This window comes from Microcaecilia unicolor, chromosome 3, assembly GCF_901765095.1.
Source record: "Microcaecilia unicolor chromosome 3, aMicUni1.1, whole genome shotgun sequence".
Classification (NCBI taxonomy): Eukaryota; Metazoa; Chordata; class Amphibia; order Gymnophiona; family Siphonopidae; genus Microcaecilia; species Microcaecilia unicolor.
The window spans coordinates 381,586,112-381,612,973 of NC_044033.1; the positions used below are offsets into that span (position 1 = coordinate 381,586,112).

Sequence of the window (26,862 nt, forward strand, 5' to 3'; positions counted from 1 at the left end):
TTGTATCACCCCAATAGCCTCATCCTGTGGTATTGAGGTATACAGTGAATTAATATCATATGTGACCATGATATAATGTGTATCCATTATGTCAATCTCAGAACACTCAAAAAAATGAAAGGTGTCCCTTATATAGGATTTACCTTTTGCAACCTCTGTTTTTAAGAATTCAACAAAGCAAAACAGTGGCTCAAGAAGTGAGCCAGTAGATGACATAATGGGCCTTCCTGGTGGATTTTCCAAACTTTTATGTATCTTAGGACTTATATAAAACACTGGTGACTAGCTGTTGATTATTCAGGTATCTGAAATCCTTATTAGTGAGGAATCCTGACTGTACTCATGCCTTAATTAGTTTAAATATTGATTTCTGTATCCTCTTTGTAGGATCCAGAGTAAGTTTTTTTTTTTTTTTTTTTTTTTTTTTTATATACAGTAATATCGTTCAATTGTCTCATCATTTCATTGTGGTAGTCACTCATATTTAAAACTACCACAGCACCACTTGTCTGCCTTCCTGATGGTATAGTGGAATCCTTTCTAAGTCCTTTCATCGTTATTCTTAATTGTTTAGATAAATTATTATAGCCATACTGACTTTGTTTGGCCCAGCTGTCAACTTCTTTCAAAATAGAATTGAATACTTCCAACTGTGGGGCTATCAACCCAGGAGGTATCCAACTAGAATGAGGTTTCAAAACAGATTTATCAGGATAGGATGTTTTTCCAAAAAAATGCACTTTAAGTATAAGTGTCCTAAGAGTCTTTCTACATCCATTCTAATCTGAAACATATCAAATTGGGTAGAAGGAACAAATGACAACCCTAGAGATAGTAATTTTAGTTCATCATTATGTAATTCTCTTTTAGATAGATTTATTACCACCTGTTCCTGGAACTTCTTGTTCCTCCTACTCGACCTCTGGATCTCTGTGATCCTCTTTCTCTTATCGTCCTCCCCCTTTGTTTTCCTTTGCATTGTGGAAGTGATGTTTACTACTGCATTTCCTATTTGAATATACATGGATGAGTTTCCTTGTTTTGATGAATAAAATTTGGACATTTTCTTTGCACTTTATTGGGATTACCCAAAGAGTTCCACCTCCTTCATTTTCTTGACATTTGTCGAGCGTGTCTTCAGTACCTTCAGACCACAAATGAATTTCGTCGCTCAGATCACCTTTTTGTTCTCTTCGGGGGTCCTAAACAAGGTGCGGCGGTTTCTGAGGCTACCATTGCTCGGTGCATCAGGGAGGCTATTGCTTTGACATGTATTCTGGTAGGGAAGTCTCGCCTCCATAGTCTTCTGGCACACCCTACTAGGTCTCAGTCTACTTCTTGGGCGGAGTCCCACATTTTTTCTCTGGAAAAAATCTGTAGATCAACTACCTAATCTTAGTTTCATACGTTTTCTAAACATTATAGCATGGATGTTTCGGTGCAAGAGGAAGCTTCTTTTTAAGCCTCAGTTCTTCTTACGTCTGTGTCAGAAGCTCACCCTATTCGAGGACTGCTTTGCTACATCCCTCAAGTCTGAATTTGTTTGCTGATGACAAGGAAGGAAATATTATATCTCGCCTAATAATTTTCTTTCCTTTAGACACAGCTGATGAATCCAGAGCGCCCCCACCCCTGGTAGTGATGATGGTGCCTATCTTTTCCTTCTGTTTCTCTGTTTAGCTGTTTGACGTTCATTGTTTCACATTCTGATTCATATGGAGAATGGTTTCTGTGAGGAGGGAGTCGTATTTCTTTAATTGTTCCTTCTACTTTTTTTTAATGAGAAATACCGACTGGCTAAAGAGCATACTGTCCTATATCAGAGTTCAGTGCTCTCTGTCTCCACCTACTGCTAGATGGTCATAACCCACAAGTCTGGATTTGTCTGCTGTGATTAAAGGAAAGAAGATTATCAGGTAAGATATAATTTTTTCCTTCCTTTTTCAAGCGTTCTCTTTCTTTTCTAAAGTTAAATCAGTTCCATCTTCTGTTTAGTTTCTCCAAAATGTTCAAAGTTCTAGATATAATTATTACTCTGTTATGAATTTTTAAGCTCCAAGTCAAAAGATAGTGGTTCCTTTTAAGGAAATGCAAAGGCAAATTTGTTTTCCAAACTACATGTTCTGCATCTCCACAGAACATTAATGCAGACACACTTGGTATACTTCTCTGCAGGTTGCAAGCCTGGAACTGCCCTCTCTATCTTGATAGTTAAATGCTTCAACTAATGATATTTGCTGCTGCTCTTCCTACCTTGCTGATTCTGATCATTTCTTTAGTTGTTTCTTTTTTGCACTGCACAGCAGATGTTGCCCTCTCAGGGAAAAAGAAAAACTGTCTTCCATTTAATGCTATGGATAAACCATCATGAGACCACGTCTATGAATAAAAGATTTTGAATATCAGTTCTCAATAATGTCACCTAGAGAACCAGTAAATTGTAAGTATTTAAATCTGAAAACCTCAACGGTGTCACTTGTCAGCCTAAAAAGAATTTGTTGCAAGAATTACACACCCATCTCCTTATTGGTTTACAGATACAAATGTTTTTTGTGTTACTCTTATTAATTATATTAAAAATTGTCACAATAGATTTAAAAATGTTTAAATAGTACTCAAGAATTTTTTGTGTCAGTCGGGTGGGTAATAAACATCTGACATGCACATTTTGCCAAAGCTGTATCAAGGATTGTCCCCTGCAACAACAACAAAAAAAAAACATGAGTACTATATCCTTAAAAGTAACACAGTTTCAACAATTAAATATATCATGATTATCACTAAATTGTTACCTTATTTATACCGTGTGCCAGCTTAACCCATTTAGAAAGAGTCTCACCTTCTAAGATGGCGTCGGCATTTTACTCCAACAATTTATACTACTACCTTTTCATGACATCATCGCTTAATCCTCCCCCCAAGCCAAATTAAATCAATGACATTCATTCCAGCTCAATATTCAAGCCTAATGATGCTACTGAATTTAAATTAAATATCATCTGTTCCCTATAATTTAGAATTCTGTCAACCTCCCTCCCTCCCTCCTGCCATCTAAGATCTAATAATGTATGCATCTGCGCTAACCAATACTGAACTAGCGGTGCTTGGATGTTTCGAGTTGCTATACGCAATTTATGCTCAGCTAAGCACCTTCTTATAGGGCAGCTACTTCCAACATAAACTGAGTTGCAGGGGCATAAAATAATGTATACTACATTTTTTGCTACTGCGATTTGATTCCAATGTGTCCTCAATACTATACTGGACCATTGGTATTGTCTGCATTTCATGTGGGAATCCATCTGTTCAACTTGCATTGGTTCATAATATCTATTCTTATTTAAATATTCCCCAATAGTTCCCCCCCCCCCCCCCATGTTTGATAGCCCTTCATAAGAAACCTTTGTTTTAATAATGCACTGTCACTTAAATTCATCAAGTGAAAAGCAAACTCTCCGTAAACAGAGGAATTGGCTCACTGGCAGACTATATTTCAGTCTATATGTATGGAAACTTGGATTTTGCTCCACTAGCTTCCGATATAGAGTGGTATGTAAAGGTCCGTTCTCTTTGACAGTCCACAAGTCCAAAAAAATCAATAGATGTCAAACTTGCCGTTTTAGTAAACTGTATGTTCTGATCTAAAGTACTTAACCATATCATTCCACAGGAAAAAGACATTGTCCAAAAATCTTCTCCATAATAACACAACTTAAAACATGTCTTAATAAATATGTAATAATTCCAAACATGCTATATACAAGATGGCTACTGATGGGGCTAAAGTAACCCCCATAGCCATTCCCTGAGTCTGTTGATATTCCCCATGATACCAAAAATTATTTTTCTCAATCAGCAATGTAGACAACTGGGATAAAATATCAGATGGAATCCTCTGAGGTGGGGACCTTCTCTCCAACACTTCTGTAATGACCTCCATGGCTCCCTCCTGAGGAATACAAGTGTACAAAGATACTATATTGTCTCCAAAGCTCAAATAAAATGGAATAAATCCTTGATATATGATGGTACTTTTGCTGCTTCACACCTCAAGAACTTGTCCATGAAGTTAGTAGGGGCTCCAACACAGATTGTTCAGTCGACACTATTGGCCATCCTAAGGGGTACTCACTCTGTTTATGGATTTTAGGTACAAAATAAATTCTTTGCACATGAGGATAAGGTTCCATCAAAAATGCAGCCTTCTTACTTAACTGTTAGCATTCTTCTCTTCTGCGCGATTGAACTATATCCTTAATTTCAGATCTCAACACTTCAGTTGGATCATATTTATAATATGCAGTCAAATCAGCCAACTACCTAGTTGCTTTCTCTTCATATTGAGATCTACCCCAAACAACTGTAGCTCCTCCTTTGTTGGGTGTCATAATGATTACCAAATTATCCCTTTGGAGTTCTTTCAGTGCTTTCCGTTCATGATTTTGGAGACATTCTGAAAGTAATTAACATCCCTATGGTCGGTATCTGTGCCTGTTCACTCGATACTTCAGGGCTTGCAGTCAAAAATCCATACTCACTATAGCCTATATCTAAAAGTCTAGATGCAAAATATAAAGTTCAAACTGCTCCAGATAATAAACTGCAATTGCTCAATCATTCAGTGGTTCTTGAAGTAGTGTTTTTAAATAAATCTGAAACCTTAAGTCACATGATCTTTTTCATCCTGGAAAAGACCTGAAAACTTTGGACACAGGCAGAAAAGTTTTTTTTTTCTGGAGCCATGTTAGCTTTAAGAATTGCTGCGTACCAACATATTCTTTACTACCAGCATTCTGAAATATACTAAACCTTTGTTCTATTTTTGCCACTATTTCAGAATAGCCATCTGCCTTTCTAAGTATTATGGAGAAAAATTACATTCCACCTGCATAAGAAATAATTATATTTGTGATCCCATCTCACAAATAGCGGCAGTCTCCATAGCCACTTTGAATGGGCTGTATCGGCATTGGGTTGTGGGGTGGCCCTATGAATAACTCAGCCAGACAAGATGTATAAACGTGAAAATAAATGTTTTATTCACCTGAGCCCTGGGATCTGTTACCTCACAGGCCAGAAACCTCAGATGCAACAGTTTTTCTCTGGTTTAGTAACAGTCCTAAGTAGGCCTCTGGCTAGCAGGCCAAGCAGTCTGGCTGGTGGGGCTGCTTCACCACAAACACAGCCTGTAAGCTCTCTGGTCTTCTGAAACTCAGATCTGGCCCCAGCCAGACCTCAGCAAGGCTTGCAAGTCTTAACAAGGAGTAAATGTTGGTTTATCTCACCCAGGTTACCGCAACTGTATTCTGTAAGAGCATAGACTGGGCTTCAGTTCTTCCTTCCATGGGCCTCCTTAACCTCAGCCTGGCCCTGTCTTTTATTCTCTCAGGTCGGAAACAGTGCTGTTAAGGTGGCCCAGGCTAATTAGAGGACTTTTCTTAAGCGTAAGAGGTAGTGTTCTATAAACCCCATGGGTATGAAAACTGTCAAATCCTTCCTTTTTGTCCAGACCAGTACAGATTAGTGGGTTGTGTTCATCTACTAGCAGATGGAGACAGAGAAAAAAAGTAGTTCCAAGCAATTCACCTCCTTAAAGGTATTGTGCAGCTATGGAATGTTCAGTATTTTTCTCTATATCTAAGTAGATGGTGGATATTTCAGCCAGCTCCTGAACCTGTTACTAACTGGACAGCAGTAGAGCAGGGGGTTCCTTCTGGATGGCATTTGCTTGTTTTGAATGTGTTGGAGCAGGGGTAACACTCAGTGGTTCTGAATCCCTCCCCCTCCCTACACTGCTCCTTCTCTGTGTGGAAGTATTATAAGCATTTTCAAGAGGCAAAAGTCTTTTATTCTGCTTTCTAGGTGAGACATTCTGTTTTATGACAAGGCTTGCACTATTGCATTTTAGTTCTTGAGCATGTTAGGTATCTTGTTTTGGTTACTGTACAGAGGGGGATTGTCCATTTCTTGTGTCTGCTCACATTACTTGCATTGTACTGTAGTAATTGTTAGCCACATTGAACCCAAACTGGTTTGGGGTAATGTGGGATATAAATGTCTCAAATAATTTATTATTAATTTTTCTTATTTTTGATGGTATAAAGGTATCCGTTTGTCGGCTGCCAGTCTCTGAGGAAACAAGAAAGCACGCCATCTGCAAGATCCAAGATCGTGCAAAGAGAACAGACCAGATTTATTCACCACAGTGTATAAAAAATAAATACCCAATACAGCCATGTTTCACCCTCATAAGGGCTGCATCAGATCCATAAAAGATTGTTAATAAATACATTAAAAGCGTATATTAAAAAACCATAAAACTGATATGAATAAATACACTTAAATTACTTCACTTAAAGAAATTAAAACACAATATACTGAGCAAAACATAAAAATAGTGTGAACATTATGAATGAAGTATAAATATGATGTCAACATAAATATGTAGAGTTGAATAAATACCTAATAAGAACACTTATAGAGGTGAAATAAAACAGGCATACCAAAAGAGATGTAGTCCAGTAGCATCTCCTACTTGGTAAAATCTATAAAACAAAAATGAGCCAATTCTTACACATGTATTGAAAAAGCTACAGTAAGACCATTTTAAATAATACTATTTGTGAGTATTTGTCAAAAGGTAGCTAAGCAAAAACAACTTACCAGCTCTCTTCACAGTGGCAGTCTGTTGTTGCAGTGAATCTGTCATTACTTATTCTCTGCGGCTTTTATATTCTTGCTTTTTTTTTGGGGGGGGGGGGGGGGGGAATCAGAGGTCAGGGCATTAAATCTTTTAAAACTTCCCTAAAAACTGTAAAACCACCATATATTCATGACCTGAACTTATTTCCAGGCTTATATTTTAAAAATCCAAAAACTGAATGAATGATTAATACAAAAACGAGGCTTCTTAAAAACATTCAAAATCTTGAATTGCTTCAAAATTCCACAAAATTGGTTTGAAACAATAAAGGAACATCTAGTTAGATGAATCACGTCATTTTAACAATTTTTTCACATTAAAATTGTTGAAAAACTGTTTAAAATGCCGTGCATTCCAGTGATTGTCATTATGCATTCCAACTACAACCACTGGATTTTGCTTTTACTAACAGCAGGTAGCTGGAACTGATCAGAAATAAGAGAATTGTAAGCTGGAATCGCCAAAATAAGACGTTTAGATGCATTATTTCACATATGAAAAAGGCATATTAATACCAGCTATATATATATGTAGCACAGGTTAAAATAACTGAATATAATATGAAACTATAAATTGTAAACAAACCATGAAGGCACCAAAAGACAACGTGTATTTTTAAAAAAATTATAGAAATACTGACAAGTCTGTATCCAGGTTCATACCATTGGGCAATTCGGTCTTGAACTTGAAGATAAAGTGCTGTTCCGTTTTGACAGCTTGCTACTCAAAAATCTTCCCTGATTTTCTTTCCTTTCATCCCTAAACTTTAAGACTTGCAGCTTCAAAAGATACATTACCCTTATTGATCCTGGACTGTAGATCTGTATGCTTTCAACAACCACAACTTGATCCTCCTCCTAGGATTAGAGCACATCTTTTATGCACCATAGCCATTTCTACATCTCATTTGCTTGGCATCCATCTACTGGACATTTGCAGAGCTGTTGTGTGGTCCATACCACACACTTTCATAAGACACTGACAGAAATTAAGCGAAATTTGGACAGGCTGTTCTTCAAAATTCATTCACTTGGACTGTAACTTCCCCCACCCATTTTCTTTTCTGCATGATCGGGTTGCAACAATTACTTTATTCTGTTTACAGTTTGGGAGAAAATGAAGTTGCTTACCTGTAACAGGCGTTATTTGTGGTCATCAGGATAATGCAGACACATCTTTCTGCCCACCATCCCCTCAAAAGGGGAAAAAAAAACCAAATACATAACAGGCACCAAGCTGCAGAATACTGTCAAGAGACTTATATTACTCCTCCTCCATTCTACATTTACAACTCCATGCTAACTACGTACTTAACTGAAGAGGTGATTGACATCAGCAAGGCGGAAAGGGCAGCCATACATGTCGTTGGTTGAAACATTTAATTATTAAGCTAAACCGATTCCAGGCAGGCAGCTTGCTGAGGAGGCTACCAAGTGTGTCTGTATTATACCGATGTTGGTGGAGAACACCTTGTAAAGGCAAGCAAATTTTGCTTTTTGAGTTTGAGGAACCAATAGACAACAAAATATTGACTGCAAATGTTAATATGAACTGTATTTGTAAACTACTTATGTTTTATAGGCTGCTCTAGGAGCCGGATTTTCTAATAAGACTCCAGCTCACACAGTCACTATGGCTTGCATCTCTTCCAACCAGGCTATGACTTCAGGTATGCCCACAGTACTAATCATTTTAGCATAGTATGGGAACAGTATAATACACTGTGCAGCTTTCAGCTTAGTTCAAATTCTTTTGTACTGTATGAGTACTTTCAATGTAACAAGAATCTGAGCACAAAAAAAAGTTAATGAGAAGTAAACCACTGCACCAATCATAGCACAGTTTGCATACAATGCAAGTTAATGAGCTGCGTATAGAATGCAATTTTGGCCATGCAGAAGTCAGGTGGGCAAGCACAGAGAAAAGTTTCTTGGGGTGATTGATAGCAAAATTAATCAGATTAGTATAATATGATCTCTTAGCAAGTTTAAGTTTATAACTGTAACCTGGTGATCTTCCCTGCAGTGATCAAGATTCTCAGAGATTTAGTTACACCTCCAGGCTGTGTCTTGCGTGCTTTTGAATAGGCCTCCATGGTAGGGTGAGATAGGGGTGATAGAATCAAGAGCTGAACGTAGCTAAGGCCCATAAAGAGACTTGGTCAGACAAGGTCAGGTAGTCAAAATCCTGTGGGAACTGAGTCTCTAGAGGAGCCAGTGTGGAGGGATCTGTTTGATGGAGACTTCTAGTGAATGAGGAGAAAGCCAATTCAGAGCAGGGGGACTCAGATATAGCTAATTTGAAAAGGATGAGATAATGATCAGACCATGACACCAGTGGTAAAACTGAAAAGGCAGAGAATAGAGTTGGATGGGAAAGTTCCACGTCAAGGCTTTGCCCAGCAGCTATGATCTGCGTGCCAGAAACGGCAGTATATCAAATTTTAATTAACATAGTACGTTGTTGCAAGGCCAAGTCTGTATTGGGTCTGTTAGGGAGGTCTACATGACAGTTGAAATCTCCCGTGATCACAAGGTTGGAGAGTCTGACCATTGCTTCTGCTAAATTTTGAGAAAGAGAATCCCAACATTTTGCAGAACAGCATGGTGGGAGATAACCAACAGATGGAATAAAGGCTTAGTGCCAGTTCATAACAGTAGTAGTTCAGGGTAGGAAAGAAAATCTGGAGACACCTCAAAGACTGGGGTGGAGGAGGAAAAGATACATCCAATCTATCAGCACCTCTTTTTGACATCCTTGAAGTAAAAAAACAAAGAAAAAACTAAGTACCCTGAAAGGAGGCATTGGAGGTGATCAGCTTCCTTCCTTTCTCTAAGCCAGGTCTCCATCAGCTTATGCTGAAGTATAATATGGACTGCTACAGTTTTGGAGTGAAGGGAATGGCAGTTCAGTAGAAAAAAAAACCTCATTGTGTGTGATGGGGGAGATGTAACAATGGAATCATGGACTAAGCTTTTACTGGAAGGGAAGCAGACAATCAGATACCATCCCCAGTTGACGGAGTCTTGTGGAAGAGGCAAGGAGGTTTGTGGCCCTATTGGGCCCTATTGGGCCGTGATATGAGTACTCATCACTAGCACTAAAGACAAGTTGAAAGTTTTCCTTTTTATTTCAGCAAGGGAACTAACTTTCTTAAATGTTCCTGGTGGTCTAGCGGCCCTTTCCCACCCCCCTATCTTGGTTGGAGGAGGGAGATGGGCTCTTTTCTCTTCCATCGGTACCGCCTCGAAAATGGCGGCACCCAACCCTGCACAGTGCATCCTGGGATACGCTGGGTGGGACTTCACACCTGTAAGGGAGTTTCTTTCTTATATGGTGTGAAACCCCGCCCAGCTCATCCCAGGAAGCACTGGGTGAGGTGTTGCCATTTTCAAGGCGGTGCTGATGGAAGAGGAGGGAGGCCACCTCCCTCCTCCAACCAAGGTAGGGGGGTGGGAAAGGACCGGTAGACCACCAGATGAGGTGTGGGTGGGAGGGATTGACTTGCGGCTCACCGGGCCAGGGACATTTGAGGGGATGCTGGGGGGGGGGGGTGCTGTAGACCCGCCGGATCTCCAGCCCCCCACCCCCGAACTTCTGTCAGGTAGAGGTCAGGGGGACCAGCGGTCCGCCGGACCTCCAGCACCCGTTTTGCTTGGCTTGGGGTTGGGGTACTTGGGGTCTGGTGGTCCCATGGACCTCCAGCCCCTGTGTTTGACATGTCTGGGCTTTTGACAGCCCAGACCTGTCAAACAAGTGCAGGAGGATTATCCTTCCGCACTTCTACCCTATGATCAGTGAGAATAGCGTGCTTAAATTTACATGCTATTATCTCTGATCATAGGGGTAAAGCCCCGCACTGTTCCAGCCCTATTTTTAGAGCACTGTTCCTGTGTTGCTGGGTGGGGGGGGTCTTGAGTCGGGGTTCCTGCGGGGGGCTGCTGCGTTGGAGGGAATGGGGGGCCTACTAGCATGCAAATGCATGGGCTAGATCCAAATCCCTTCCACTTAAAACCATATGACCAACTAATAAAGTCTCTCCTAGCCAGAAGGATCTACAATACTCAAATCAGGCCAGTCCAGAACAGACATGGGAAGCAACTGCTTGCCTTGGAATTTATAGTATGGAGTGTTGCCATGATTTAGATTTCTGCCAGATACTTGTGACCTGGCTTGGCCACTGTTTGGAAAACAGGATACTGGACTAGATAGACCATTGGTCTGACCCAGTATGGCTACTCTTATGTTCTTATGTGACCCATCAGATTGAGGATTCCTCAGTGATTACTCACATGCACAGGGGTCAAGCTGCATCCCAATATTGGGTCATTTGCCTTCACAGCCTGGATGCTGAGAGGGTAACCTTGGCTGATCTGGACTTGTCTGATTTGTGTATTGTAGATCCTTCTGGCTAGGAGAGACTTTATTAATTGGTCATATGGTTTTAAGTGGAAGGAATTTGGATCTAGCCCATGCCTTTTTTGGTAGCTCAAGGCAAGTTGCATTTAGGTACAATAGGTATTTCCATGAAGTGCTTACAGTCTGTACTTGATGCAATGGAAGGTTAAGTGACGTCCAATATCACAAAGAGCAGCAGTGGGATTTCTACCCAGGCTTCCCTGGTTCTCAGCCCTCTGCTCAAGTCCTCTACTGATATGATGAAAAGGCCTTATTTTGAAGTCAGGTATTTGTCCACTTGCGTTAGGTACCAAAAAAATCTCTGTTTTGCTTGAGTTCATGCAGAGTTTGATGTAGTTTGCCCATTCCTGAGTTGCGGTTAAGCAGGCAAACCGTTTACTCAGAGCTGTGGGTAGATCTGGTTCAATGGGTATCATCAGCATAGATGGATCCTTTTTCCTATTCCACACCCAAACTGTTTGAATACCTTCTACATCTCTCTGAGATAGGTTCCACCTTCTTGCATTTGGTGCATTTCACTGTGTAGAACAATGTCTCCGAACTTCTTCAAGCCAAGTACCCCCTAAGTTGAACAAATTTCAATCAAGTACCCCCGAGCTCTGAGCAGCAGAAATTTTGACATGGACATTTTATTGTTAAACAGTTAACTAACTAGGCAATATACATAATAAATACAGGCCACTGCAACTGGTGCACAGGCTAAGACACAGTTGGCATGATCTGTAATATTTCACTCTAATATAAACTGTTTGGCCCCTTGACAGGTGATGTGTTATTCTTACAAAGTGAGTAAAGTGAGACAGGTAGGGCCTATTTATAAGAACAGGAGAAAAGAAAGTTCTCTACAAACGTTGTCCATAGTGACCAGTCCAGTTTTATCTTTTCTCTGGGAAAATAAAACAAGAAATCTGATTGGTCACTATGGGCAAGTTTTTTTTTTTTTTTTTATATACAGTGCAATCCGCTTAAGTGCAAGGGTCTGGGACCAAAGAAATGCATGCAGTTAACCAGAGTGTGCACTTAACCGTTGTGACCCAAAGAAGCTTGACATCTGCTAAACATATGTACACTACTGTTTATTATATGTACAGTATACAGTCTCAGTTCAAGTAAAGCCTAATGTCAGTTATCAGTTACAGTCCTCTGTACACTCTTGGGTCTGTGAGTGTCATAGACTACATCTGCCAGACGGTAAAAACTGTCATAGCACTGATATCCAGTGGCCTCCTGATAGGCCCGCACGATGCTGAGACTGTCCTGCGCTCTTGCAAAAATGACAGGAGTAGGTGGTTGAATTTCATCAGCATGTGCCTCGCTGCTCATTTCTTCATCTGTTCCATCATCAGCCGTTGTTGCCTGCGTGTAGGCACATATTTCAACATCAGTGCTGTCTTCAGCTGTTTGTAGATCGTAATCAACAGCTACTTAGCGATGGAACTCCTCTTCAGTAACACCAGCTGGAATGTCAATAACCTCTTCATCTGACACGTTTGCAACAGCTGCATCTGTTTCGTCCCTCTCCACATCCTTAACAAAGCTTGCCTGCTTGTAGCAGTTCACAGTGGTTGCCTGTGTAACATGATTCCAGGCTTCTTTCTGCATATGTAGGAAATCCAACAGTGATAGATTACGAACCAGTTCAGCAGCATGTTTATCCTTGCCAATCTGGTCATCCATAACGCTCATCAGACGACGTAGCACAAGAGCCCAATAATGTTGTTTGAAATTGGCTATTCTCCGAGGACAAGCAGGCTGCTTGTTCTCACTGATGGGTGACGTCCACGGCAGCCCCTCCAATCGGAAACTTCCACTAGCAAAGTCCTGTGCTAGTCCTCGCGCGCCCGCGCGGCCGTCTTCCCGCCCGAAACCGGCTCGAGCCGGCCAGTCTTCTTTTGTCCGCACTCGGTACGGTCGTATTTCGCCGTGTCGGGCCCCGGAAAGTTGACCTCGCGCGTCCGAATTGTTTTCTGAGCGTGTTTTTTTCTTCGGAAAGCTTTTCTAAAGTCGGGAAGTGCTCCGGAAACCCTCCACCGGGTTTCGTGTCAATCCTCCCCGTACTTCCAGCTTTTTGCCCCGGTAAGTTTTCTTTCGTCGTCGGGGTAGGCCTCTTTTCGGCCTCGGTCGAGATTTTTCTCCCTCTAAATTTTGGTGCTTCAATTTTCGCCATTTCGGCTTTTGATTTCGCCGGCGTGATTTTTCCGCCCATGACATCGAAGCCTTCCAGCGGCTTCAAGAAGTGCACCCAGTGCGCCCGGGTTATCTCGCTCACTGATCGACACTCGTCGTGTCTTCAGTGTCTGGGGGCCGAGCACCGCCCTCAGAACTGCAGTCTGTGTTCCCTGCTTCAAAGGCGGACTCAGGTAGCGAGACTAGCTCAGTGGAACGTGTTGTTCTCGGGCTCTTCGTCGACATCGGCACCGGGATCTTCGAGTGCATCGACGTCGTCAGCGTCCAGACCATCTTCCTCGGCCGCCCCTGCATCGAGTGCATCGAGGCATCGGGCCTCTGCATTAGCGCCGAGACATCGGATAGCTGCATCGACGTCGGTGGTACCAGGACCTCGTCTGCGGATGTCGTCGGACGGTGGTGCATCGGGTGGAGTGCAGGTGAGGGCTGTCCATTCCCCTGCTGGTGGCGGTGAGCCCTCGGGTGGGTCTCCTCCTACCCTGAGGGCTCCTGCGGTACAGCCCCCCCGAGATCGACCCTCTTCGGTCTCGGCCCCGAGGAAGCGACGGGTGGATTCGACGTCCTCCTCGTCGGTGCCGGGGAGCTCCGGTGACATGCTTCGGAAGAAGTCGAAGAAGCATCGACACCGGTCCCCTCCCCGCGTCGGCACCGAGAGCTCTGGGTCGCCGAGGGAGTCGGCACCCAGCAGGCATCGGCACCGAGAGGACCGCTCACCCTCTGTTCAGGAGGTGTCGATGCGCTCCGCTCTGGACAGCCCGGAACAGCCTCCACGCCCGGAACAGGTACTGACGTCGACGCCTGCATCGACCTCCATGCCTTTCTCTGCAGCCGCTCTGAACGAGAGCCTCCGGGCCGTTCTCCCAGAGATTCTGGGGGAGCTGTTGCGCCCTACCCCTCCGGTACCGGCGGTGCTTGCGCCTCCGGTACCGTCGAGCGTGGCGCCGGCTGGCCCATCGCCCGGGGTGAGGTCCCCGACGTCGGTACCGCGTGCGGTGCCGACTGCGGCCACCTCCCAGGAGGGCTCCCCGACTACGTCGGCGGAGGGAGCTTCGCCGATGCGGGCGAGGGAGTCTACCTCTCGACGCCCCCATCGTGGACGTGGCTCCACGGAGTCGAGCCGGGCCCGGTTGCAGACGCAGGTCCGTGAACTTGTGTCTGACACCGAGGGTGAGGCCTCGTGGGAAGAAGAAGAGGATCCCAGATATTTCTCTGACGAGGAGTCTGAGGGTCTTCCTTCTGATCCCACTCCCTCTCCTGAAAGACAGCTTTCTCCTCCCGAGAGTCTGTCTTTTGCTTCCTTTGTCCGGGAGATGTCTACGGCCATCCCCTTCCCGGTGGTTGTGGAGGACGAGCCCAGGGCTGAAATGTTTGAGCTCCTGGACTATCCTTCTCCACCTAAGGAAGCGTCCACTGTTCCCTTGCATCATGTCCTAAAAAAGACATTGCTTGCGAACTGGACGAAACCTCTAACTAATCCCCACATCCCCAAGAAGATCGAGTCCCAGTACCGGATCCATGGGGACCCAGAGCTGATGCGCACCCAGTTGCCTCACGACTCTGGAGTTGTGGATTTGGCCCTAAAGAAGGCTAAGAGTTCTAGAGAGCATGCTTCGGCGCCCCCGGGCAAAGACTCTAGAACCTTAGAGTCCTTTGGGAGGAAGGCCTACCATTCCTCTATGCTCGTGGCCAAAATTCAGTCTTACCAGCTCTACACGAGCATACACATGCGGAATAATGTGCGGCAGTTGGCGGGCTTGGTTGATGCTCTTCCCCCTGAGCAAGCCAAGCCTTTTCAGGAGGTGGTCAGGCAGCTGAAGGCGTGCAGAAAATTCCTGGCCAGAGGAGTTTATGACACTTTTGATGTTGCGTCCAGGGCCGCTGCTCAAGGTGTGGTGATGCGCAGGCTCTCATGGCTGCATGCCGCCGACCTGGAGAATAGACTCCAGCAGCGGATTGCGGACTCGCCTTGCCGTGCGGACAACATTTTTGGCGAAAAAGTCGAACAGGTGGTAGAGTCTCTCCACCAGCGGGACACCGCATTCGACAAATTCGCCCGCCGGCAGCCTTCAGCTTCTACCTCTACAGGTAGACGATTTTTCGGGGGAAGGAAGACTGTTCCCTATACTTCTGGCAAGCGTAGGTACAATCCTCCTTCCCGACAGCCTGCGGCCCAGGCTAAGCCCCAGCGCGCTCGCTCTCGTCAGCAGCGTGCGCCTCAGCAAGGCCCCGCGGCTCCCCAGCAAAAGCAAGGGGCGAGCTTTTGACTGGCTCCAGCAGAGCATAGCCGACATCCAAGTGTCAGTGCCGGGCGACCTGCCAGTCGGAGGGAGGTTGAAAGCTTTTCACCAAAGGTGGCCTCTCATAACCTCCGATCAGTGGGTTCTCCAAATAGTCCGGCAAGGATACACCCTCAATTTGGCCTCAAAACCTCCAAATTGTCCACCGGGAGCTCAGTCTTACAGCTTCCAGCACAAGCAGGTACTTGCAGAGGAACTCTCCGCCCTTCTCAGCGCCAATGCGGTCGAGCCCGTGCCATCCGGGCAAGAAGGGCTGGGATTCTATTCCAGGTACTTCCTTGTGGAAAAGAAAACAGGGGGGATGCGTCCCATCCTAGACCTAAGGGCCCTGAACAAATATCTCGTAAAAGAAAAGTTCAGGATGCTTTCCCTGGGCACCCTTCTCCCCATGATTCAGCAAAACGATTAGCTATGCTCTCTGGACTTGAAGGATGCCTATACACACATCCCGATACTGCCAGCTCACAGACAGTATCTGCGATTTCAGCTGGGCACACGCTACTTCCAGTACTGTGTGCTACCCTTTGGGCTCGCCTCTGCGCCCAGGGTGTTCACAAAGTGCCTAGCTGTGGTTGCAGCGGCGCTTCGCAGGCTGGGGGTGCACGTGTTCCCATATCTCGACGATTGGCTGGTGAAGAACACATCCGAGGCAGGAGCCCTGCAGTCCATGCAGATGACTATTCGCCTCCTGGAGCTACTGGGGTTTGTGATAAATTACCCAAAGTCCCATCTTCTCCCAGTGCAGAAACTCGAATTCATCGGAGCCCTGCTGGATTCTCGGACGGCTCGCGCCTATCTCCCAGAGACGAGAGCCAACAACTTGTTGTCCCTCGCCTCGCGGGTGCGAGCGTCCCAGCAGATCACAGCTCGGCAGATGTTGAGATTGCTGGGCCACATGGCCTCCACAGTTCATGTGACTCCCATGGCCCGCCTTCACATGAGATCTGCTCAATGGACCCTAGCCTCCCAGTGGTATCAGGCCGCTGGGAGTCTAGAGGACGTGATCCACCTGTCCACGAGTTTTCTCGAATCCCTGTTTTGGTGGACAATTTGCTCCAATTTGACTCTGGGACGTCCCTTCCAAATTCCTCAGCCACAAAAAGTGCTGACCACGGATGCGTCTCTCCTGGGATGGGGAGCTCATGTCGATGGGCTTCACACCCAAGGAAGTTGGTCCCTCCAAGAACGCGATCTACAGATCAATCTTCTGGAGTTGCGAGCGATCTGGAACGCTCTGAAGGCTTTCAGAGATCGGCTGTCCCACCAAATTATCCAAATTCAGACAGACAATCAGGTTGCCATGTACTATGTCAACAAGCAGGGGGGCACCGGATCTCGCCCCCTGTGTCAGGAAGCCGTCAGCATGTGGCTCTGGGCTCGCCGTCAAGGCATGGTGCTCCAAGCCACATATCTGGCAGGCGTAAACAACAGTCTGGCCGACAGGTTGAGCAGGATTATGCAACCTCACGAGTGGTCGCTCAATTCCCGTGTGGTGCGACAGATCTTTCAGGCGTGGGGCACCCCCCTGGTGGATCTCTTCGCATCTCAAGTGAACCACAAGGTCCCTCAGTTCTGTTCCAGGCTTCAGGCCCACGGCAGACTGGCGTCGGATGCCTTCCTCCTGGATTGGGGGGAAGGTCTGCTGTATGCTTATCCTCCCATACCTCTGGTGGGGAAGACTTTGTTGAAACTCAAGCAAGACCGAGGCACCATGATCCTGATTGCTCCCTTTTGGCCGCGTCAGATCTGGTTCCCTCTTCTTCTGGAGTTATCCTCCGAAGAACCGTGGAGATTGGAGTGTTTTCCGACCCTCATCACGCAGGACGACGGGGCTCTTCTGCATCCCAACCTCCAGTCCCTGGCTCTCACGGCCTGGATGTTGAGGGCGTAGACTTTGCCTCTTTGGGTCTGCCAGAGGGTGTCTCCCGCATCTTGCTTGCTTCCAGGAAAGACTCCACTAAGAGAAGTTACTTCTTTCATTGGAGGAGGTTTGCCGTCTGGTGTGACAGCAAGGCCCTAGATCCTCGCTCTTGTCCTACACAGACCCTGCTTGAATACCTTCTGCACTTGTCTGAGTCTGGTCTGAAGACCAACTCCGTAAGGGTTCACCTTAGTGCAATCAGTGCATACCATTACCAAGTGGAAGGTAAGCCGATCTCAGGACAGCCTTTAGTTGTTCGCTTCATGAGAGGTTTGCTTTTGTCAAAGCCCCCTGTCAAGCCTCCTACAGTGTCATGGGATCTCAATGTCGTTCTCACCCAGCTGATGAAACCTCCTTTTGAGCCACTGAATTCCTGCCATCTGAAGTACTTGACCTGGAAGGTCATTTTCTTGGTGGCAGTTACTTCAGCTCGTAGAGTCAGTGAGCTTCAGGCCCTGGTAGCCCAGGCCCCTTACACCAAATTTCATCACAACAGAGTAGTCCTCCGCACTCACCCTAAGTTTCTGCCAAAGGTCGTGTCGGAGTTCCATCTGAACCAGTCAATTGTCTTGCCAACATTCTTTCCCCGCCCTCATTCCTGCCCTGCTGAACGTCAGCTGCACACATTGGACTGCAAGAGAGCATTGGCCTTCTACCTGGAGCGGACACAGCCCACCAGACAGTCCGCCCAATTGTTTGTTTCTTTTGACCCCAATAGGAGGGGAGTGGCTGTAGGGAAACGCACCATATCCAATTGGCTAGCAGATTGCATTTCCTTCACTTACGCCCAGGCGGGGCTGGCTCTTGAGGGTCATGTCACGGCTCATAATGTTAGAGCCATGGCTGCGTCGGTAGCCCACTTGAAGTCAGCCTCCATTGAAGAAATTTGCAAAGCTGCGACGTGGTCTTCTGTCCACACATTCACATCTCATTACTGCCTGCAGCAGGATACCCGACGCGACAGTCGGTTCGGGCAGTCAGTTCTTCAGAACCTGTTTGGGCTTTAGGATCCAACTCCACCCCCCGAGGGCCCTGTTTGTTCTGTTCCAGGCTGCACTCTCAGTTAGTTGGTAAATTTTTTAGGTCAATCTCAGTTATGTCCTCGCCGTTGCGAGGCCCAATTGACCATGGTTGTTGTTTTGAGTGAGCCTGGGGGCTAGGGATACCCCATCAGTGAGAACAAGCAGCCTGCTTGTCCTCGGAGAAAGCGAATGCTACATACCTGTAGAAGGTATTCTCCGAGGACAGCAGGCTGATTGTTCTCACCAACCCGCCCGCCTCCCCTTTGGAGTTGTGTCTTCCCTTGAAGTGTATTGTCTTGCTACATACTGGACTGGCCGGCTCGAGCCGGTTTCGGGCGGGAAGACGGCCGCGCATGCGCGGTGCGCGCGGGCGCGCGAGGACTAGCAAAGGACTTTGCTAGTGGAAGTTTCCGATTGGAGGGGCTGCCGTGGACGTCACCCATCAGTGAGAACAATCAGCCTGCTGTCCTCGGAGAATACCTTCTACAGGTATGTAGCATTCGCTTTATGCTCTGATCCATAGGTTGGATCAGAGAGGTAGTGTTTGGTGGCAGGAAGACCAACTTGACGTTAGACAGCCTGACATCATCCCTGTGTGCAGCACATTTATCACAAAGCAGCAAAATCTGACGATTTTGTGCCCGCATTCTAGTGTCTAACTTCTTTAGCCACTGCTTCCAAATTTCCCCAGTCATCCATGAATTTGCGTTAGCCTCGTATGACACAGGAAGTCACTTAACTTTATTGAAGCAACGGGGCTGTTTGCTCTTTCCAGTGACGAGGGGTTCCAGCTTCTCGCTCCCATCCATATTGCAGCAAAGGAGGATCGTCAGTCGGTCCTTCGATGTTTTACCTCCAGTAGTTTCAGCATGTTTGAATGCAAGTGTTCCATCAGGAATCGCTCGCCAGTAGAGACCGTTTTCGTCAGCATTGAAAATGTCACAAGGTGCAAACTCGTTCAAGATGGTAGGAAGAACTGAAAGAACCCAATTTTCAGCACCAAAGTCATCAGCATCTTGTTTCTCACCATGCTGTTTCTTGAATTTTATGCTGTTCCTCTCCTTCCATCTTTCCAGCCATCCAACAGTGGCTTTGAATTCAGTTAGTCCAACACTTTCAGCTAGCTGGTTAGCTTTCTCCGTAAGAGTGGACCACTGACAGGAAACTTTTCTCCTGACTCGAGAAAACCACCAAAAAAGAGCATCTTCTACCTCCTCAGCTTTTCCTTTCCATTTTGCCAATCTTCCAGAAGCTGGTCTTTCTGCTTCAAGACACATGAAATTTGACTGGGATTGACACCATATTCTTTAGCAATAGATGCTTGACTGTTTGTTTTCTAATTTTTTAAGAACTTCTATTCGTTCAGCCAGTGTTAGTCTTACAGTTCCGCTGCGACGGCGACGACCCCAGTGTACGCTCTAACAACATTCTTTCGCTTATACTGCCTATGGCACTTAAAGAGGCAGTAAATTTGAAATCTCGTTGGTTGTCACGCGCCAATCGGCTTCCATATTCCATGCGCACGCTTATGCGGAGTCTTTCCTGCAGAAGAGCTGTCTGGAACCATGCATATAAGCGAATCTTGCACTTATCAGTGGTGCGCTAAACCAAAGTTTGTCCCCATAGAAATTGATGATGCCAAAAACGGGACCAAAAGTACGGCATGCAGTTGACCAGAGCATGCGCTTATCTGACTTGCACTTAAATGGAGTGCACTGTATAGGTTCCAATGAACTAAGGCACCTATGTATACACATACCGAAAGAAAATTAAATACCACATGGTAGTAATGACACAGAAGTAGAAGCTGTCTTCAGAATATGCAAAGAGTGCAACCACAGCACTTAAACTGAACGTGTGGACTATCTTAAAACATGGTGAAATATAGGCACACATGTTTGCTTTTACAGTTCTAATGGGAGATATGATCTTTTTGAAAGAAATAAGCATTCTGAACCTCTGTTTCATTGAGCTGATTTCCACAATTGGGTCACTTTCTGGACAGAAATGGTTTCTCACATTTGAGAGCTATTAGATGAGAGAAGTTAGTTTCACATAGGTACTTTGAAATACAAGGAAGAAGTCCTGTAAGAGCCATTTTTGTTAGCTGTGGGTATTCCCTTTTCTGCATCTGCCAATGTGCTGTAATATTTCCCACACCCTCATTTTGCAGTGTTTCAGTGCAGCACAGGGAGGGCCCCATAGTGGCCAGAGGCAGCAATTGAATTAAAGCAGATTGAAAAAAGTGTTTGAAGATTATGCCTGCACCTCTGTACAGGCCTGCATCCAGTCTGCCCTCTTTTTCACACATTCGACCTGTTCTCAGGTATTCTAAGTATAAGTCTGCCCCGCCTCCCACTACCGGCTCTGCTATCCAATCTCGGTTAAGCTCCTGAGGATCCTTTCCTTAGGAGCTTAACCGAGATTGGATAGCAGAGCCGGTAGTGGGAGTTGCAAGATAAATAGGCTCTTCTTGAACCTCAACACATACCAGTCACTGCAAAATGTCTAAAGCTGTGTCTGATGTTATAACAAACTAAAAGTTTTGATATCACTTCAATAAGACCAACATACAATCCCTCCACTGCAAAACGCTGATTTGGAATCTTACCATACCAGCGCTAACTCTCTCAGGACTCAGAGCAACAACCTTATAAGTAAAAAGATAGCACTGTAAATATTACACCAGGCCCTACAAGACCCTCAACAAATATGCAACAAGGGGCCACAGATCAGTAATAGAGATATGAAGGTGAAAAAACTGAACTGGAAACCTCAAGAAGTCACTCAGCATGTACAGCAATACTAGAGAAATAGAAACTGAAATACAAGATATCAGAGATGTGCATTTCCAAAGGCTAACCTAATAAATTCTGAATAAAATACTTTTTTTTACCTTTTGTTGTCTAAGTATTTTATTTTACCATTCGATTTGGTCCCAGTTTCTCTCTCCAGATTTTTCTCTGCTTTTTTTCCCTGTCCTTGCAGGGTCCCTGTCCGTTTGATATTTCTTCTCTCTCTGTCCACCATCCATCATCCCTTTGTGTCCCTATCTTGTGTAGCATTTCTCCTCTGGATCCTTTCCCTTTTCTCCCCTTGTCATCAGTATTGCCCCTCTGTGTCCCCACCCCCTCTTCATCCAGCATCTCTTCTCTGTGCCCCTTTCCCTCTCTTCCCTTCTGTCCACACCTCCCACCCTGGGGTTAGTATTGCTCCCTCTCTCTTCCTTGCTCCCCCTGCAATTTTAGCACCGCTCCCTGTCCTCCCCTCCCTTTCCAGCAGCATCCCTTACTCTCGCTCCTCTCACTCCTCCCCCCCCCCCCAGTCCAGCATCACTTCTTACTCTCACCCCCCCTCCCCAAGCCACAGCAACCCTACGGAAGGCCTACAGGGGATGAAAGATCTTCAGGAGGGTCCAAGAAAGCACAAAGGCAGACGGTCTGCAAACTCCAAGATGGAAAACAAAAAAAGCAGATCGTGTAAAAATGAAATGTGATTTATTTAAACAATATATCAATACTTATGTAAATACAGACAGCCCAAGAAGTTTTTGGTGAGTGCTATCGTGGCTAATTCAATAATGAATTGCACTGGAAATCTAGATGATGTATTTTATTCAAGTAGTTGTTCTTTGATAATTTCAATGGATTCTTCCTGTGGAATATTAGTATAGAGACTCTCTACATCAAGAGTCACTAAGAGCATGTCTTCACTTGGTAAAATTGTTTCAAGTGTATTGATCATATCTGCAGAGTCTCGTACGTATGAAGGAATTTTGTGAACCAAAGGACGTAAGAATTTGTCAGTGAAAATGGATAATGGTTCTAGGAGTGAGCCACATGCAGATACAATAGGTCTGCCTGGGGGTTTAGACAGGGATTTGTGTATCTTAGGCAAAATGTATATTGTCGGTATCACAGGTTCTTTCACTATTAGGAAATTAGCTTCTTTTTCTGTTAAATAATGTGCTGCTCTGCCTATTTGGACTAATGTGGAAATTTCTTTCTGAATACTTTCTGTAGGATTTCTTGTTAAAACTTTATAAAAGGTGGTGTCATTTACTTGTCTATGAACCTCATGGATATAGTCTTCCCTATTCATAATTACTATGGCTCCTCCTTTGTCTGCTGGTTTGATAACAATACTTTGATCTTTTTGTAAAACCTTAATTGCAGCATTTTCTTCTTTGGTTAAATTGTAGAATACTCTTTTCTTACCTTGTTTTTCTAATGCTAATATCTCTTTAAGTACCACTGTTTCATAAGTTTCAATCAGATGGTGAGTGTTGCCAGGTGGGAGCCACTTGCTATTGTTTTTGACAGTTGAGAGGTCATTATATTCGGATGGGTTTTTTGAGAAGAATTCCATTATTTTCAATTTGCGTATGAATTTGAAAAATTCTACTCTAGTCTTAAATGCGTCGTATTTTGGTGTTGGTATAAATGACAGACCTTTACTAAGAACCTTTTTTTCAGTGTCAGTCAATTCTCTGTTTGAGATATTATATACAGTACTTAATACCTGCTTAAATGCGTCGTATTTTGGTGTAATAGGGAAGACTATATCCATGAGGTTCATAGACAAGTAAATGACACCACCTTTTATAAAGTTTTAACAAGAAATCCTACAGAAAGTATTCAGAAAGAAATTTCCACATTAGTCCAAATAGGCAGAGCAGCACATTATTTAACAGAAAAAGAAGCTAATTTCCTAATAGTGAAAGAACCTGTGATACCGACAATATACATTTTGCCTAAGATACACAAATCCCTGTCTAAACCCCCAGGCAGACCTATTGTATCTGCATGTGGCTCACTCCTAGAACCATTATCCATTTTCACTGACAAATTCTTACGTCCTTTGGTTCACAAAATTCCTTCATACGTACGAGACTCTGCAGATATGATCAATACACTTGAAACAATTTTACCAAGTGAAGACATGCTCTTAGTGACTCTTGATGTAGAGAGTCTCTATACTAATATTCCACAGGAAGAATCCATTGAAATTATCAAAGAACAACTACTTGAACAAAATACATCATCTAGATTTCCAGTGCAATTCATTACTGAATTAGCCACGATAGCACTCACCAAAAACTTCTTGGGCTGTCTGTATTTACATAAGTATTGATATATTGTTTAAATAAAGATCTTCAGGAGGGGAAATGTTCAAGTGAAGTCGTGGTAAATCATTTTAATCACCATTAACATTTGTTTATTAATTGCAAATGTTAACAGTGATTAATCAACAGCAATATAGAGAAAAAAAGAGAGACTGTTGACAGACGCTTATAGCTAGGGAGTCCCATCTGTGAGGACTTGTTATCCTTCTTGTTCTCAGAAAAGACCGTTACTTACCTGTAGCAGGTGTTCTCTCTGGACAACAGGGTGTGAGTCCTCACATACCTACCCACTCCTTTAGGAGTTGCCTCTTAACCCGGCTTTCTTTAAAAACCTGAGGTGGTCCTGCACATATCCCACACATGCACAGTACAGCCTTCAAAAGCTTCCAGAAAACTTCTGAAATGAAAAGCCACCTTCCCATGTGGATGATGTCTCCTATCTGTGAGAGCTTGTATTTTGCTGTTTATGGAGAACATATGCCAGAGGTAAATACCATGGTTTTACCAGTCAGACTAAGGCTAACCTCTAAAACATTCTTATTTTTTGGATTATTCAGAAGATTGGCTCTTCATATTTGTTCCATTACTTATTGTATATCCTATTCAGAATGTAAAGACCAAGTAGGAATATATCTCATCTCCCAATTCCGCCCTCAAAGAACCGAGACTGTCTTCCTCATAAGAGCATGCTCTTTGGGGTATAGTCTTCTTGGGAATAACCTCTCATCTGACTTAAACTTGGAAACAAGCTGTCTTACGTTTTTGTAAGAAGCTTAAAACATGGTTACACAGGCTATTTCTTAATTCAGCTTTATGACCTGGTACATCTGAATTATGTTTTCAATGCATAATTTATTTTGTTGACTTGCATTTAGATTTATATACTTATGATTGTTATTTCTGTACATTAAGAAGTACAGAAATAACAATCATCTCTCTATATAAAAGGCAACACCAACGTTCTATGAAGCCTCCAGCCGGAAGTGTGAAGGGGCGAGATATCCGGTTTCCCTATTAGTGTGTGCCCCGCCCTCTCTGTAACACAAACAGTCAGTGAAGGAAAACAGCAGAGCACGAAATCAAATCGCTGGCTCTGTAACAGTGAAGGACTCAGAGGGGGGAGGGGAGAGAGGCCAGAGAGCAGGGACACACACACTCCCACATGCACACAGAAGAAAACCTTGCTAGGCCCCCCCCCCCCCCCCCCATTTCATTTGCATCAGAAACAGGGCTTTTTTTACTGAAGGACTCAGAGAGGGGAGGGGAGAGAGGGCAGAGGGCAGGGACACACACACTCCCACATGCACACAGAAGAAAACATTGCTAGCCCCCGTTTCATTTGCATCAGAAACGGGGCTTTTTTACTAGTAAGTATATAAATCTAAATGCAAGTCAACTAAATAAATTATGCATTGAAAACATTTTCATTTTAGATTTTATGTGGTTTTATTTGTATTTTAACTTTCTAATCTATCTCAAATTGAGTCACCTTTGTGTAAGCAGGGAAAAAATGCCAATTAAAATTAAATTCTGTGATGCCTGAGCTCTACCAAGGTCCTAAGCAGCCTGTCTGATGCTTTTCTTGTTAACCTGTTCTTGCAGCTGTTGGTCTGATTGCATCTGGCCAGTGTGATGTGGTGGTAGCTGGTGGCGTGGAGTTCATGTCTGACGTCCCTATTCGTCACAGCAGAAAGATGAGAAAAGCCATGTTGACTTTGAATAGAGCCAAGTCAACTGGACAGAAGTTGGCCATTGTTGCTAAAATTCGTCCAGACTTCTTCACACCCGAGGTAGTTCTTTTCTTTAGTATCTCTGAATTGGAGCTAATTATTGAGGAAAAGGGTTAAAGGAAATCTGATTGAAAGAAATTGTCTGTGTTACAATTAGTGGTGTATTGCTTCTCCACTCCTGCCTCAAAATATAGATTTAACTAGCATTGGTGACTGATTTTAGCCCCTATGTTTGTCAAATACTATCCATGGCATACTATCCGTGGCAGCTATTGGCTTACAAATATAGAGGTGAAGACTTTGGGGCTATGCCTTGCAAAAGGTCCAATGGGAACTAGTGTACCGAAACCTTTTAAAACTTTCCATAACAACTGGCTTGATGGAGTATGGGTACAAGATTCTGTTTCAATGGTATTATAATCCCGCACGTCTTTAAACGGTTTATGAATCGGGGAGAGGTCTGTGCTGGAGAGGTTGTGCTCATCGAGGCACTTTCATATATGGTGGGAATGCACTAAAGAGCAAGATTATTGGAATTTAGTATTGGCTCTTCTCACAGGTATCTTGCATGTCCACATCCTTCATGATATGTATGTCCTCCTGTTGAATGGGCCTGCACCAGATTTGAAGGAAGGAACTCAAAAGCTAGTGGCTTTTGCATTTTTTAGGGCCCTGTTTTAGTATGCTGTAGGGGTTGGGGGGGTCTATTGGGGTTGTTTATAGAGAGGGGAGGGAAATATATGGAAAATACTTTCTACATTTGGAGGTATTCAGGTGCAACCCAGTGATTTGTATTTGGGGAATAGTGTGTAGATTTTTTATTGCAGGGTGTTTTAATGGATGTATGCAGCATGTATGTATGCTCCTATTGCTGTTTTGTATTGGTTTTTGTATTTTGGCTGTTTTATCTTTTCTGTCATATTGTCAATAAAGATGTTTGTTTAAATAAAAAAACATAGTGGTGGAGGCAAGTATTCAAGTAAAGCAAGAGCAGCAGCATTAACAAAAACTCTTATCACAGCACTAACTGAATCATTGAGCAGGTAAGCAGGCCAGACAGTGGCAGGAGTTAATGCGGTATTTTGTGTTGCAGCACTGTATCCGAGAGTACTGTCAGTGAAACAAACTGTGGCCTGTTTGTAGCAGTGGCCAATCACAAGTATCTTACAGGATCCCAAAAATAGCAAGATTTCATGCTGCTTAATCTCAGCAATAAGCAGTGGCTATCCCCAAGTCTACTTTTGTAACATTGTGGTGAAAGGGGATTTGCCTGCTTGTATTCTATATTATTTTTTATGATATGCATTTCCCTTGTTTGGCAAGCAGGTGGTGTGTTTTCTCTGCTTTAAAAGCTGTTGCAGAGGTGACTATTTCCAGCTTAAATGCAGAGGAAAAATACCTGCACTGCTATTGGCCAGAAACCCCTCAGTGTTAATGCTCTGGGCTCTGATTGGCCCT

At 44.2% G+C, this 26,862-nt stretch overlaps 1 protein-coding gene across 4 annotated transcripts in view; it reads left to right on the forward strand.

Annotated features, from left to right (window-relative positions):
* Positions 1-26,862, forward strand: part of HADHB (hydroxyacyl-CoA dehydrogenase trifunctional multienzyme complex subunit beta) — a 148,556-nt gene that overhangs the window by 62,744 nt on the left and 58,950 nt on the right. For all 4 annotated transcript variants that reach the window (XM_030198642.1, XM_030198640.1, XM_030198641.1 and 1 more), the window contains 2 exons: positions 8,285-8,372; positions 25,277-25,464. In XM_030198642.1, coding sequence (XP_030054502.1) covers positions 8,285-8,372; positions 25,277-25,464 — 276 coding nt within the window. The remainder of the gene's footprint in view (positions 1-8,284; positions 8,373-25,276; positions 25,465-26,862) is intronic.